This window comes from Schistocerca americana, chromosome 3, assembly GCF_021461395.2.
Source record: "Schistocerca americana isolate TAMUIC-IGC-003095 chromosome 3, iqSchAmer2.1, whole genome shotgun sequence".
NCBI lineage: Eukaryota > Metazoa > Arthropoda > Insecta > Orthoptera > Acrididae > Schistocerca > Schistocerca americana.
In genome coordinates, this window is record NC_060121.1 from 356,219,979 (window position 1) to 356,237,631 (window position 17,653).

General features: G+C 37.0%; 1 protein-coding gene across 7 annotated transcripts in view; it reads left to right on the forward strand.

Moving 5' to 3' along the window:
- The window catches only part of LOC124605321, a 33,562-nt gene that overhangs the window by 6,854 nt on the left and 9,055 nt on the right, over nt 1-17,653 (forward strand). For all 7 annotated transcript variants that reach the window (XM_047136913.1, XM_047136911.1, XM_047136915.1 and 4 more), the window contains one exon: nt 17,518-17,598. In XM_047136913.1, coding sequence (XP_046992869.1) covers nt 17,518-17,598 — 81 coding nt within the window. The remainder of the gene's footprint in view (nt 1-17,517; nt 17,599-17,653) is intronic.

Sequence of the window (17,653 nt, forward strand, 5' to 3'; positions counted from 1 at the left end):
CAAACAGTTGATTCTATTGTGGAGAAAAAGAGGAATAAAAAGTGGGGAATAATGAGACTATTCCAGAATTAAAATAAGGAGTAAATCAGAAACTTCTCTGTGCCTCTCTGTGACTAGGGTTGTCTGTGCTTTCCCTGTTTATATTCTGTATAGTCTCATTTCTTCCAAGTCTTTCTTTTCTTTCACTGGATGGAGGAGTGTTTGAATGAGAAAGATAGCATACAATCAGTGGAAACTCCAAGATGGAAAACAAGAATGTGAAACGGATAGATTGCTGCTTGCCACATAGAGAAGGCTAAAGCTGTAGTGCCCAGAGGTGACAATGGGCAGGTGTGTTTGAGTTATGCATGTGTGTGTGCTTTTTCTACCTCTGATGAAGAACTTAGTTCCACAGGTCATAGTATCTAGCAGCATTTTTCAGTGTGCTTGTCTACTTCTTAACACATCCTCCTATGTGGTGATTAGCAGTCTATCAGTGTCATAAGTTTTGTTTTCAAATATATGTGGTACAGAAAGCGAAGTTGTTTATACTAAATACACACAGTTCTCACTTGTCACTGCATTTGAATAAAACTTATTTGGTGAAAGTATTTCATTGACAGAAAATATAAGACAATGAAGCATGACATTACAATTACATTTTGTTTGGAAAAAAATAGTGTAGCTTTCTTTGAAGTGACTTCCCCCATGTTATTTGTTTTGAAAACATTTACATGTCAAGTAATTTCTTATTCTAGACAATCAATTATGACAATATTGTTGCAAATAGGTTTATCTGACAGAAGTTTTCTATGCTGTGTACAATGCTTTTTTTGTATATACATATGTATAAATGAGTTAACCAATAATCACAAAAATTGTGTTACTTTACTTATTGGAATGTGTCACTGGTGACGGTTTACACTAGTCTATACATGCACCACAATGCACTCCTTCACACACAATTTTGTTAGGCATCAGGTCCATGATGATACTTCTGCCTTTGTGTTTTTCCATTTTTCTTTCTCGAAAACTGAGTCAACATCCCTCCAGGTACCATTAGGTTTTGATTTCAGGAAAGTGGAGATAGTTTAGTGCACTGTGACAGACCTTGGATATAATATTTTACAGTAAGAGGCATTATATTTTGTGCGTAGTCTAAAGTATAACAGAGATGTTGGTTATTAATTTATGTTAATTATTTACCAAACCTTTCTTCACGTTCTCTAAATAATCCTTCACCAAGTTTTATTAAGAGCAATGCTTTAAAATGTTCTTTTTTCCTGTAATGGAAGCACCATTTTCTGGTAGAAAATAGGCTTCTTCATTTTGTATTTATTTATTTCTCAATAATTGTAAATATGTCTGGTTCTTTTCCATGATTATGAATGCTGCTATTAGTGTAGTAATTATGTTCTTCTTCGTGTGTATAACAGGCCAGTAGATGTACTCCAATTTTTAGAATGGTCCTTACAGTGAGCCCAGTAACTATTTCTGGTTATTATTCTAGTTAAACATCAGTAAAAACTTCCTTTAGACAAAAAAAGTTTCTTGTTTGGAAATGAGAAACAGAATCAAAAGAGATGTAGCAGATTTCATGCCAAGAGTCCTACGACTACAAGCTGAAACAAATATACAAAACACAGATTCAAAGTTGAATTCCTCACTGGAACTGCCAAAAGAGAGAGACCAGATACTGTTGGTAAAATTATTTGTCTAATGGTTTGTAGTGATGCTGTAGAAAGAGGAACAGGTGAAACATGATTTTCCAAAATATCAGGAGTTTTAAGTAGGTAGCTAACAAGAGAATGATCTTACCTTCAAGGTAAACTGCAGGGCCTCCATTTTAGTTCAGATTAAAAAAGGAAAGAATACAACAGGAGAAATCTAAATCAGTAATATGTAGCATTACATGTGCTGTGCAGGTTTTATGATGTATATCTTTTTTGTCACATTTACATATATGAGTAGTTCCCAAGTGTCCATCCAGGTAAAATATTAGAAATAATATGATGTTTCAGGTACATATCTGTCTGCCAGCAGACTGATGAACTGAAAAGTGTGGCCTGTTTGCAGTGACTGTATGTAAAATATCAAGGAACACAATAAAGAAACTACTGTTTCTATAGCCATACAGTGATCTATGCCAAATTCGTTCTATGTGTGAAACACTGAGCTATGAATAGGAGCAGACTGGTTTCCGTGCATTGTTCAAGAATCTGCAAAAGCTTGCTCAATTAACAGCTTACTATGACTTTGTTATACAAGAGGCTGCAGAAATTTGCATTGCACACTACTTAATAAGCTATGAAAACAGGTAGATGTAGATGAAGTGAATGAATTCTGCTACCTTGGAACCAAAATAACACAATTGATGAGGCAGGAAGTACATAAAAAAGAGAGAGTGCTAAAAAAAATAATAATAAAAAAAGTTTCGAATATTTTGAGAGGTGGTAGTACTCATTGAAACAAGAAAGAATGTAAGTCCAGTAAACATGGGTCTGGAAATGCATACTTTCTGAGATAAACACGTTTATCAGAAGGGCTGCTTGATGCTTGTTTGTGAATATTAGCACAGTTGTTGCATTGGCATACTGTGAAAGGTGTCAGCAGAGTGTTATGATGTTTTACTGACAGTACTGTATCTACTGTTAGGTGATCTGCAGTCAGTTGTGTGGTTCAAGTCGTGTTGCAGGCTATGTTAGTTTGTGTCATGTTTGTGTGCCTCATCGTACGGTAATGTTAACCTTCGGTACATATCATGGTGTTTTACCTTCTTCCAAATGTTGATTCACTTATGTGTTTAATGTTATTGTACTGTTTGTATATACAAGTGGTGTAGTACAGTTACATATTCTCTCTTCTACTACTTGTTAGCAATGGAAGCCTATTACTCAACAAGTGAAATGACAGATATGATATTCTGCTATGGTGTAGCAAATGGACATAGGCTGTGAGCCCATGTCCTCCGTGTTGAAAAATTTACCCAGCACAGAGTTCCCTATTCAGCAGACTTTTCCAGCGTTTGAGGGGCACAGGTACCCTTGCACCTCAGAAGACTGGCAGTGGAAGGCCCAGCAATCTGCTTGCCTAACATGGAGAAGAACATGTTACGTTTGGTGGAAGAAACCCCTGGGACCAGTGTGCAATTATTAGCAGCAGCAGAAAGCGTGTCTCACTTCCTTATCTTGAGGGTATGTCATGAACAGTTGCTGCACCCATATCGTCTACAGTGCGTTTGGAACCAAAGGCCATAGGATCATCATGGCAGATGGCGATTCTGTCAATGGCTGTTGCAAAAATGTGGTGCAGATCCACTACTCACATCCAAGATTTTATTTACCAATGAAGCATTGTTCACAAGAGAGGGTGTTGTGAATTTCCATAACCAGCATATATGGTCAGATGCAACTCCCCAAGCAATTAAGGAAAGAGGTCATCAACACCAATTCCCAATCAACATACAGGCAGGCATACTTCGCAACAGATTAATAGGGCCATTTGTGCTACCACAAAGGTCAACTGGGGTGCATTATTTAGTCTATCTCAAAATGTATTACCTACCTTGTTGGATGCTGTGCCATCGCTGCAGTGAATACAAATACGGTTCATGCTTAATGGTGCACCAGCACACTTTTGTCACAATGTGCGCAAACATCTGATTTCGGACATTTCAGGACTGCTCGATTGGGGGGGGGGGGGGGGGGGGGCTACATTTTTACCTGCTCATTTTCCATACCTCAATCCCCTAGACTTTTGATTATGGAAACATTTGAAGAGATTGGTCTCTAACACTTCAATCAACAGTATGCAAACACTAATGTGTCGTACCTTCAAAGTGTGCCAGCAGGTATGACAACAACCAGGTATATTTCAAACGGTGCATCATTCCTTATTCCAGAGGGCGGAGGGGAGCATTGTCATGAAAGGACACCATGTTGAACACCTCCTGTAAATGTGTGCTTATCGCAAAAAGTATATGGATTGTGGGAAAACCAGAAAAGAAGGGAACTGAATTGTCTGAGATGTGGTGCTATAGAAGGATACTGAACATTAGATGGAGGTTCTCCACAGTTGGCAAGGAAACGGTCATATTGAGAACAGTGACAAGAAGAAGGGCAGGTTGATCGAACATGTGTTAAGACATCAGGAAATAACATTGATGGTACTAGATGTAACTGTAGAGAGTAAAAACTCTTGGAAAAGACAGTGGTTTGAATGTATCCAACAAATAACTGAGGATGTTGGGTGCAACTGCTATTCTGAGACGAAGTCAGCACAGGAGAGGAAGTCATCACAGGCTGCATCAAATCACTCAGGTGACTGATGGGAAGAAAAGAAAAAAGAAGAGAGAGAGAGAGAGAATGAAAACCAAGGCTATATGAAAACGTGCCTTAAGCTATGTAGTGCCTGCCACAGAGCACATATCAGGTGGCAATGTGCGTGCAGCCACAGAATCAGGTGTCTCAGTACCAGACCCTAAGAGTACTTTCACTCTTGGCACAGATGGACAGTGGGAGTGGGCGATATGTAAATATTCTGTCTCATTCAACCGCTCTCTTTATTAACATCTCTTATACATGTATTTTTGCCTCTAATACCTTCTCTGATTTTGTTTAGCTAATTATTAGAAATATTGTTTGGAACTAAGTTCAGTAACCTGAATGTGTCAGCATTCTTTATTAGGAACATCATTTCACTGTAAGAGGTTTGTATCTCCTACAATTGTGTATGTAGTTTTATTGGAAGCTATTATTCATCTGTCGCTCGTGCACCAACACAGCATCTTTAGAATATGTGGCTTCCGTTTCCTTCAAACTTCCATCTGCAGTCTCCAGAGAACCAAGGTGTCATCGCTGTAAGCCACAAGACAATTCACTTCATCAGCCCCATCCGGCAGTTACAGCAATGACCCACTCATCAGGTCATAAAATATTGGTCCACAAATTGAGCCTTGTGGGCAGTCACTGGTAATCTTTATCTATTACCTTGTGACAGAAAGGTATGTAATATATACCTTGTGAGAATCCTTCGATTTCATCTGGCAGGACATCTGCTAACTCCAGCTTTAGAAAGATGATGATACACCATCTTGAATTACCAGAGGAATGGTTCTAATTGATTGTGAAGAGGATGAGATGATTCTGAACCCATATGTATATCGCTAGACTTTAGTGTAACTGAAGCAGTTTTTTTATGTTGAGAGCCTAAGGGGAGCATCAATGCTGTACCCTGATAATGTTAAATTTAACATATTTACAGCCTGTTTTCTCAGGAACTGTTCAAGGTAATAAAACAAAACTTTGCCAGGGTATAGAGTCATATCTTATACATTTGTTGATGTAACTTTCTTAGGAATCAAGATATGAATTTCTAAATGAAGGTCTTAAAAATTTATGTAACTAAAAATGTATTTTTTATGATCAAACTATGTGGGCTATCTATACCCTTGTAGATCCACATGAACATAATACTATTGTCAATAAGATAAAAATTCAGAGCTTTAGCTTAAGTAGTTTCTGAGATAATAGGGAAACATATGCAAAAAAGTAGTTTTCAGAAATCACACTTGGAAGTTGAGACAAAGGAAAACTCACTATTGAATAAAAATACAGCCTAAAACTTTCCAACTTTTTAATCTTTATCTTCTTGACAGTCGACCATATGGAGTCCCTTTCTCTGTTTGAGGAATATTTCTGCTTCTGTTGTATTTTTGATCCCACATAACTTATTCCTTGGAGACTCACTGTCTGTCCAGTTCTTCTAGGATTGCATTTTTATTATGGGCAGACTAATTTCAGATTGCTTCAGAACCTTTATTCTGTCTGTATTTCCATTACTGAAGGTGATCGCAGCATTATTGACACAAATCTTCAGTGTTTTCAAGTCCACAAAATACGTTTTCGTGCAGACTGGTCCATACAACACTATTGAAAGACTCATTTACATTTTGAGTTTTTGCTGTAAGCTAATTCTTCAGAAGATCTGGCTGTACTAGATGTCTATGCACTGGCTTTATTACTGCTACAGCATCTTCATCTTCAAGGAGGTGTTCTGATGGGTATATTACATTCCTGCTGCCCCAGCTTTGCAGTATTTCCACCATTCAATTGGACACAAATAGTGCGGTGGCTTCTTATCACTTTATGTCTTGTGGAAAAATGTTGCCCTACTGCTTTTCACATTCCTTCCAGGTTGTTTGTTGTATTCTTTCTAATGGCTTGGCCATATTATCACTTTGCTGACTGATTGTTTTCTCAGTCAAACGTCCTCTAATAGTCTTGCCATTGTCAAGCTTTTTGCAAGAAATGTTCTGCTGGTTTTATGCAGTCAGATACCCATTCTTTTCTGCAAAAGACAGAGATACATTATATTTTTTGCAGTATTAGGTCTCCATAGGGCCTACTGTCAATTATTGATTTGAAAGAACTGGAATCACTATCGCCAATAAATTTAGCATAGTGAACCCAACATTGTTCTAGAGAGTGCTGAAAGATGTTTGCAGATGAGGCACTGTCCATAGCTCTCTACTGGATCCTCACATGTTTTCTGACAGTTGTGTTCAGGCAGTTGTTTCTTTTCATTATTAGTACCCACTTTTGGGCGTCCATGGCAATGCTATGACAACACTTCAACATCAAGCACCTCCAGTATCAAAAACATATGGCAGCTGCAAAAGATTTTTAGATTTATGGCCCCTTTTTTGCTACGATCCATCAAATACTATGTTAATGTCATTATTACCATCATTTTCTTCAACTGCTTCCCCTGTTTTAGATTACATTAATGTTTTGCAATTACTTTTACTGTGTCCCCTAAAGCAGCTGTTTATCTTTATATTTGTTTATCTTTATAACAGGTTCATAAGAGCACACAACATTTTTCTAGCCCTAGGGCCTTTATTGATGCATCTCAGTCCATAGAAATATCTGATATTCGTCTCAAAAAAAGTTATTGCTTTTACATTTTTCAGATATCAAAAATTCTTTCTTATTCTCACAGCTTGAACAAGATACTCCCAAACTAAAATCTAAACCCTTTCATTGAAGACATTTGCAGATATTACTGTCTCTCCACCACACAAATTACAGCATGCAGTTTCATTTAACATTGTTTTTAGTACACTGATATCACTGGCACTGGTTTCACTGCGCACTTCATTACTACTCACCAGCTGCTTCTATTTCCCTTATTCCTTCTTGTCTTAAATATTTCCTCTGGTGAACACATATTATAGAGAGAAACATAACTCCCAATGAGCAACAAGTCCAAATATACACAGTGAAATGAGTAATGTACCTTACAAAATATAGATGATACCATGAATTATACCACAAACAGGAAGTGACATTGCAACAACCAATATAGCAAACCTCTGCAGCAGGATGTTTACTGTAAATTAACATAAATCACTGTCTTCTAAAGTAAAAAGTGTTCATGGAACCTGTAGAAATTATTTGTGCAGTACATAAATTAACAATACTTACAATCATCCAAAATCAATGAAACATGCGTAAAATTCATTAGAAAAATCCAAACAACAGTTTTCCATTAAAAAATCGACATTTTATACCCATACCACCTTTTGCATTTCCCTTATTCACTCAAGCATGTTATGTTTCTATGAGTGAGGCATCAATGGCTAACCAAGCCTATTTTATAGACCAACAGAGGATTCAGTAAATTATGTGCCTGTGTTGCAAGATAAAATGCCAAGATAAAATAGCCTTCTTTAGCCTGACAAATTCTTATCAGTATGTGTACTCAGAAATTTAGGAAATACAAAAGTGAGTCAAATATAAACCAGCATTTTTTTTAAGTTTATTTAAGCTTCAGAAAAATTCACACAGACAAACTTATTTTTCTATAGTCTTCTTGATGGGAAACACATTTTTACCACCAGATGGACAGTTTCTTAGTCGTGTTTTTGTATGATGAACATGGCTGTGACAGCAGTCAGTTGTACATGGACACTTCAACTACACCATCATTGTCAAATCTGTGTCCTTCAACATTTCCTTTGGTGATCCAAAGAAATTAGAATTACAGGGTGATAAGACTGAACTAAAGGGAGGATGTTCTAGAGTGGTCTAGAACAGTTTCTGTATTTTTATTCAATCTGGGTAGCTGTGTGGGGTCAAGCACTGTCATGAAGCACAGTCACATCCCAGATTGGAAATGGATGCCTTTTCTGATGATATGCTAATTTTGTTTGGTCCTAAGGTTGGCAGTAGTATGCAGCATTCACAGTTTGACATTCATGTAGAAAATTGATGGAAGCACTCCTTTAAAATATAAAAAGACTGTTTTAAGAACCATGGGGAGACAGCTTTTGGCTTTCACGTCTGCAGATTTGTCCATTTTGCACCATTACATTGGTATTATATCGGTAGCAGTTTTCACACCTCAAGATGAAATGTGTGCACTGTGGTAAAGAGATGAGGCGCCCACCTTGCAGACACTCCCCAAATATCTGTAGTTGTCGTTGACAGTTGCCTGATTTATTTATTTTTTATTTATTTATTTATATACTTGTTCCATAGCTCTGTACATGTGAGCAAGTCACTCAGATGTGGAACGTGTCAATATACATAATAAAATACATAGAATAAAGACATTGTTATAGTATTAATAACAGTGCACAAAAGTCATACTTATTAGCTTAAAAACTAGTCAACATAAATGTGAAGATAGCAGTTTCATATTTATGGCATTATTGCATTTATTTTAACCTTGAACAGTAATCAAAACTTCCCACTTTGGGTTTAAAAGTGACCCAAAAATGGAAATGAGAAGAACAGGAATTTTTACATTAGGGCATTATTACATTAGTTTAACAGTAAACAGTGTCAAAAAATTTAAAAACATCTTTCCGATCTTGGTTTTACTTATTTCTCTGAAAGAATTCCTCTAGTGAATAAAGTGAGGTCTCAAGTAAATAATTTTTCAAGCCACGTTTAAATACTGATGTACTACTCCTTATACTTTTAATGCTGTTGGGTAGGGAATTGAAAATTTTCGTTCCAGCGTACTTTACCCCTTTCTGAATAAGTGTCAAGTTCTTTAACTCACAGTGGAAATCCTCTTTTCTTCTGGTGTTATGTTCATGATGTAGGCAATTCATTTCATACAGAGTGGGGTTATTTATTATGAAGCACATCAGTGAATATATGTACTGAGATGTTGCTGTCAGTATTTCAAGTCATTTAAAAAGATTTCGACATGAGGTTCATGGGGGTACACCACAAATGATTCTTATTGCTCTTTTTTGTGCTGTGAGGATTTTATTTGCGGCAGGTGTATTGCCCCAGAAGATGATGCCATGACACATGACTGAATGAAAATAGCCAAAGTAAGCTGACTTTGAGATGGTAATGTCATTTAAGCGTGACAAAATTCGTAAAGCAAATGTTGCCGATGTCAGCTGTTTTAGTGTTTGTAGAAGGTGATGTTCCCAGTTCAGCCTACTGTCCACGTATACGCCTAGGAATTTTGATAAGTGCACTTGCTTTATCATCTGATCATTCTGTGTGATAACTATTTCTTTTGGGTTTTTGTGGGTTGTCTGGAACTGGATAAAATTGGTTTTTTTTTCAGGTTTATTGAAAGGGAGTTAATACTAAACCAACCTAGAACTTCTTTAAGGATGTCATTGACCTCGGATTCTAAGTCAGTTTGTTGACACATTATCCACCACAATGCTCGTATCATCAGCGAACATTGTAAATTTACGCTGCTTATTGATGGATAAAGGCAGGTCATTAACATATATGAGGAACAGCAAGGGCCCAAGCACTGTTCCCTGTGGCACTCCATGCTGCACAATTCCCCACTCAGAGTCCACTATATATTGTGATACACTATCTGAAACATCTAGAATAATCTTCTGCTTCCTATTTTCGAGGTACGATTTTAACCAGTTCCCTACAGGTCCTGTAATTCCATAATGACAGGCCTTCTTGAAGAGTATCTGGTGATCTACACAGTCGAACGCCTTTGATAGGTCGCATAAGGCACCAATTGGCAGCCTCTTGCTGTTTATAGACTCTAGAACATCATTTGTGAATGAGAAAATTGCGTTATCTATTGAAACTCCCTTTTTAAAACCAAACTGCTGACTGTTAACGATGTTCAGGTCACCAAGGTGTGCCTCAATCCTGTTGTACAGAGCTTTTTCTAGGACTTTTGAAAATGTTGTTAATAGAGAGATAGGGCGATAGTTTGAAACATTTGTAGCATCCCCTGCTTTGTACAGGGGCCTGACAACAGAGTATTTCATTCTGTCTGGAAACACTCCTTGTTGCATGGATGTGTTGCAGATGTGAGACAAAACTTCGGCCACTCCACTACAGCAAGCCTTCAACAGCTTGCTTGAAATATCGTCGATACCAGCAGAATGTTTATTTTTCGAAGACTGTATGATTTTTTTGATTTCATTGGCAGTAATGGGAAGCACACTTATTTGACTGAAAGGTTATGGAAAATTATTTTTCATTATACAGGCAGCTTTATCTACAGAACCATGGCAACCTATCTGTGTTGGGACAGTTAAAAAATGTTGGTTAAAGATTTCAGCAATTTCCTCGAGCATCACTGTAGCTTATGACAACCTCAATAGCAATTACAACTATTATTTGGTTTTAGTCTTCAGTAAGCTGGCTAATTGTGTGGATATTCTCCTCAGTAATGCTGGTCATCAAGCAATTTTGGTGAGTTGCATTCTCACTGTTTCTTGTGCTTGGAAAAACTTTTTGTGCCATGTGCATGCTTGAGTCTTTCTCAGGGTATTATTCCCGAAATGTGGCGCAAGTTTTTTTCAGAATTTCAGACAGTTTTGTGCCCTCTGTTGTGAGAAATTTAATCATAATGTGTTGCACAACAGATGACAGTACCTCTTGTTCTGACGTTGTGATTCTGACTAAAGAAAAGGTACAACAATGTTCTAGCTGTAGAGAACAGTCACTGGAAATGAAAGCAATAATGAGCAGAGATCGTACTGCTCTCCATTTACAAAAAGGCACATATAGCAAGAATCCTGACTTATATTTGATTCACCCTCATGTTAATCTTTTTCCGTGATGGGAGCTTTATCCAATAGTACAAAAATGGTACTTTCATACCCCATCTGTGATTTCATTTCTGTGTTTGGTTAACAGGTCAGTTAGCTTTCTGATGCCTTTATTCTTGGTCATTTCACCTATGGTATTCCTTATCTTACTACGAATCATTCACTTGCAAGATTTAACATTCTGGTGTGTCCATCTTGCAACAGCTTAATTTAGGTGGTGTGTGTTGGAGACTTCATTACCATTGTTAATAGTCTACATCATAATTTCCATTTTTGACAATACTGAGACAAAAATTGGAAACCAGCCCAGCAACAATAATGGCACAGTAAATCATCTGATGTACACATGTAGGCTGGTTAATGTTCCAGCCCCATATTTTCTCTGAATATGGACTAGATGTGGCTCACTTTCCTGTGTTTAAGAATAAGGTATTCACATGGAAGACAAATTTTGTGAGATGGAAGAATGTTAAAAAAGTTTGCTGATTTTGTTGTGTGTAGCAATGAATAATAATACCACAAACACATGTTCACATGTTCTTTTAATCTTTTCATTATAATTGACATAATAACATAAATAGAAAGAAAGAAGTTGGAAGAGGTGTAGTGATTATTAAATCTTAATGAAACCATCAGCTTACAGAAATACGTGGAGCATTGATTGTAATTAAATATGAACACTTTTCAAAATTTTCCATGTGATAAATGAAAATGTACTACTCATTAATTAAAAGCCGGAATTTAAATTGTAGCATATATTTTCATGCTCAATGCTCTTGTTTTCTGACAAAAAATTACAATTTTACTGATCTGAAAATCTGTTTTATCTTTACACTTCACTCTATTCATTTCAGTTTCTACATCTACACCCATATTCTGCAACCACTGTCAAGTGCATTGCAGAGAATGCCTCCCATTATACCACATACACATTCTCTCTGAAAGTATTCTTTTGTTTGTGTGCAACTTTTGAAATTTATCCTACTCTCTTAACCTGCAGTGGGCTGACTAAGAGAGGGTGATACAATGGGTATAATTTGATGTAGTCAGAAAAGCTTTCAACTTAAAGTAAAACATAAGTTACCATAGGAATGTTCTTCATAACTTTATTTGAATATCAGACCTTTAACTGCTATAAATTAAAATTGAAACAAATGAGCCCTCGGTCACTATTATTTTTAGTCTTGTTGACCAGGTTTCAACACTTCTAACAGTGCCTTCATCAGAATTAAAACAATTAAAATGGCCTATAACATAGTTACAAATTTATAAGAAAAGACATTTTTATATAAAAAGTGTAAGTAGTGACTAACAATAAAAGACAGAGACAGTACTTACATGTCACATATAAAATAATTAACAGGCAACGTGACATGTAAGTACTGCCTCTGTCTTTTATTGTTAGTCAGTACCTACACTTTTTATATAAAAATGTCTTTTCCTATAAATTTGTAACTATGTTATAGGCCATTTTAATTGTTTTAATTCTGATGAAGGCACTTTTAGAAGTGTTGAAATTTGATCAATAAGACTAAAAATAATAGTGACCGAGGGCTCATTTGTTTCAATTTTAATTTAGAAACAGTCACTGAACCAAGCAGCCTTGTTTAAAACTTTGCTATAAATTATTTGGCTTATAGGATAAGTCTGCAGTTGTATGATAAGTAACTGGTTTTATGTTTCACCCATTCCTCTGCCTTTTTATTGAATGCCCATTGTTCTGTAAAAATGAAAGTAAATCTTCCTCAAATAAGATAATCACCTTCAGTAATATAATCACAAAATTGAGCTTAGAAACAGAGACTGAACTGCTCAAAGAGTTTGCACCATTTGAACATCTGTGGGTTTAGACTGATGGGCTGTAGGGGTTCCAAGAATAAGCCTTATGGTTGTAGAAAAAGAAATAACTTTACTATGAAATAAAAAAATAAAGTCAGTCTGTTCAAAAGTGTTCATATTCGCAAACCTGTGAAATCAAAATCTGCTGCTGGGTAGTATTGTGTGCCATGCTGCTCCACCTCATGAATTTCAATGTGCTTTGGTCCTCATTATGCAAGGTGGTTGAGATGTTATTGCTCAGGCTTGTCCCACTCTTTGATGGTAGTTATCCAGCAGTTATGTAGTGTGCAAGAAGGGTTCCAGCAATAACACACTACAAGTTTCAACTGATCCCAAGCATTGTCAATCATGTTTATGTCAACACATACCTCATGTTATTCCAGTCAGTTGATTCGTGCCTACTGAAGGGATATGTAAGGAGGGCATGGTACACTTATGCATTATCATCTTGAAAGATGAGCCCATCACCAAAACATTGACTGTACACCTGGGCATTATGTTGTAATATCCTGTTCGAGTACTGCACAGTCCTCAATTTAACTTTGTTAGCAGTGAGTGGTGCCTGGCCCAAAACATGGTTTAGGAAAATCACTGAAAACCTGCATTTGGATGGTGGAACAGGGATTTGAACAGCTGTACTGAATGAGGGTCTATTGTTTTACCACTGCCCATCCTTCCTTGGTAAAACTGCCAAGTAAGTGCCTTGGTTTTAAGACCATTTTCACTGAATGAAGAAATATTTTCAGATAAGTAGTGAAATTCAGACAAGGTATAATTTCTTGTACAATACACTGAAAACAGATTTGGAAATATTTTGGTGAAAGGCTGGTGACAAGGAGCCATTCTTTTCAGAAAAATCCTAAAGAATGTTATTCAGTTTGATACAACATAATGGTGTGAAAATAAATAATTGACTACTAGCAATGAGGACAAAAGTGGGAATCCATATGAACTGAATACAAATAGGACCATTAGAAATAGGTAGTCCCAATAGTCTCATAGATTTATTATTTCTTTTTGTTCATAAATTTGAGAAATGATAAAAATATATTTATTTTGACTGTATTTAAGCAAGACTTTGCAAATTAATCAACATTGTGTCCATTCATATTTCAAACTGATACTTTCATTATTATGTTTTTATGTAACACACATTAAAATAGACCAAAATAACTTATATAAACAGAGATACTGCAGAAAATTAGTTTTTGTTAAAAGGACTCAGTCTATGTAAGAAATTAGTGTTAAAATTCTCATCTGGGCACCACTATTTAGGTTTGCCATTTTACCCTAAATTCTTCATGCTAAATATTAAGGAGGTCCCTTAAATGGAGCAGTGGTTTATTTTCTTCTCCCCATCCTTATCCAGTCCACACTAATATTCCATCTCCAATATTCTGTCTTCCATCCAATGTGAAAACTTGAACATGTTATTTTGAATACAGTGTAAATGTTACAGAATTGATGAGACAAAAAAAGAAGATATTGATGATGGAGAAGGATAGATAATCAGATTTTCCTTGACCAAACTTTCATGTTCCTACAACAACAGCCATACCAAATAAATATAACATATGTAGTATTGGTTAAAAACAGTCTTGGTTGCTATTGCAACCGGGTTCAAACAGTCCTGGTTGCAATAGCAACCAAGACTGTTTTTAACCAATTCTGTTAAGCACAGGTTTGCTGTTATGCTGCATATGGACTGGAAGAATTTATATATAACATATGAGTATTTTTGGAAGAAAGGACATGATACATTTCACATGATTAGAGAGATCTGAGCTGCTACGGAGCTATACTGAGAAATCTTTCTATCATCTATGAGCCAACAGGAAAAGTGGAAATTATGTTGGCGTAACATCCACCACAAACCAATTCATGGCTTGCACAGTAGGTTACACATTTAGATAAGTCCACAACTCATGGTCTAGTGGCTATTGTTGCTGCCTCTGGGTCACAGGGTCCCGGGTTCAATTTCTGACTGTATTGGGGATTTTCTCTGCCCAGGGACTGTGTGCGTTCCTCATCATTTCTTCATCATTCATGAAAGTGGCTAGATTGGACTGTGTAAAGATTGGGACATTGTATGGGCACTGATGACTGTGCAGTTGAGCACAAACGAAACATCATCATCACCACATTTAGGTAATTTATACACCGCTATTACTGAAGTGATATGTTTTGGTATTGATTGTCTTGAGGTTAAAATATGTTTCTATTGCCATTTGGGAATGTATATATTACATTTGTATAAATGCACTGCCTGACAAAAAGCAAGCATCCTGAAGACACCATCAGATGTCAATGTAACATCATATGCATGCATACCATCAGCAGGCATGTAAATGATTAGAATTGCAAATCTCTATGACAGATAGAAAAACCTTCTCAGTTCATTAGTGCTGTTCATTTTTAGTGTTGTTATCAGGTCTGGGTGGGTATTTAAGGGGCATGAGCAGCATCAGATTTTGAGTGATCACTGTCAAGGACACATGGATGCCACATGCTCATGTAAGACAGTGTTGTCAGCCCCTGACAGAGTTTCAGGCTGCGGGTCTCCATTGCATCGGCTGGTTGAATTGTGCAATATTCAGATTTGTGGGGCATTTGTATGTGACAGTGACCCAATGTTGGACTGGATGGGAATGTGAGGGCACATATATTCATCACTAAGGTTTCGATCAAAGACGTATGAGAACCATACATGAAGTTCACTTAATTGTGCAATGGACATATTGTACCCCCTTGACATCTGTGCCTGCCACCCAAGAACAAGTAATTGACTCCCTACAGCATTTAGTGTCATCCCACATTATTTATTAATTTATTATTAAGATTATCAGCAGCTGGACTAAGGAATTACTATCCCATGCATAGGCTGCTGTTATCACCACAGATGGCTGCTTTTGGAGTGGTGCCGTGACCAGGAAGCATGGACTGTTGATAAATGACATTGCATTGTGTTCAGCAATGAACTGCAGTTCCACACCACCCTGAATGGCCATTGTCGTTGGGTATGGTGGCACATGGTCAGAGGTCCTTTTCTTCCAATGTTTTGGAGAGGATCCATGTTGTTACTCATTGCGTAATAGTGTGGGCACACCTGGATATGACTTAAGGTCATGGCTGGTAGTGACTGGGGGAACTCTAACACTGACAGGACAGCTGTATGTTATGGACATCCTGTGTTTTCATGTGTTACATCTCAAGTTACAGTATCATGGCACTCTTTTTCTACGGGACAATGATCATCCACATATGACATGTGTGTATGAACTGCCTGCCTGATGTTGAGGTACTCAAGTGACTAGCAAGATCCTCAGATCTGTTACATGAGAGCTTTCATCTCAGACATCTTTTCTGTCCCTGTGCCAGGATCCAGGATATCAAAGGCCATTTACAACTGTTTTAGAATAGCTTGCCTATGAAGAGGAAACAATTTTCATGGCACTCTTCCAAACCAAATCAGTGCTTTGCATCCAGGTCAGAGGTGGTGCAACATCATATTGCTAAGTGGGCTTATACAGACTCAGTATTATACTCACTGAAATAACATCACATATCCTCTCAACTCAAGAATTTTCATTTCATTTCCACCTCCCTTTCTGAGTGCTTCAGACATTAGTTGAGTCCATGCAACGACATGTTGTGGCACTTCTGCTTAAATAATGGAAAATCTGGATTTACTTACCAGTATGAATTAGTAGTGATTGTAACTCTCCCATAGAGGAGGTGCTGAGTGGCAGACAGGCATATTTAAAAGCAGACTTTTGAAAAATATCAGTTTTTGCACAAAATCCTTCATCAGACAAGAACCAAACACAGCACATACACACATGCACAACTCACAAATACATGGATACTGTCATCTTTGGGCACTGTGGCACCACTACGCCCAGGGACAGCAGTAGACTTCTGTGTGTGTGTGTGTGTGTGTGTGTGTGTGTGTGTGTGTGTGTGTGTGTTTGTGTGTGTGTGTGTGTGTGTGTGTGTGTATGTGTGTGTGTGTGTGTGAGAGAGAGAGAGAGAAGAGTTGTGCGTGTAAGAATGTGTGTGTTTGTGTATGTTTTTCTCACTGATGAAGGACTTTGTCTAACTGTCTACTTTTAAATGTGCCTGTCCATAGCACAATACCTTCTCTTTGTGGTGAGTAGCAATCTACACTAATCCATATCATTATTTCATTTGTGCTTGAAATCATATTAAAATAAAAGCAAGTATTTTAAGATATCCCAATACTTGTTCTACACAAATATGACTGCATGATATTCACTGAAATGCCAAAGCAACTGGTATAGGCATGCGCATTCAAATACAGAAACTACTTGAGACATTAGTCGAGTCCATGCCATGTCATGTTGTGGCTGCCTACACGATATCAGCCAAGTGTACCACTTTCTTTGGCTCTTGAGTGTATGTTTTCTTAAAGATGAAAGTGGCTGGTATCCAGATGTTTTATATTGGGATTATTATGTCATACTTAACATATAAAAATATTATGCATCACAAGCATTAGTTTTAATTTGTAATAATATTTAACTTATTTTGAAATCATACTTGTGTTTACTTCAACTCATGATCTTTTTGGCTATATAAATATTCATTAGACTTGTTTTTTTTTTTTCCAGAGATGATACTGGGAGTCAAAATTCAGTTCCTGTATCCACATCTACTTGTTTGCCCAATCCCGGAGAAAGAGGCAGAGGAAGGTACAGTATCTGTTCATTTTGATTTTGAATTATTGTGCATTGTAACTGCAAACTG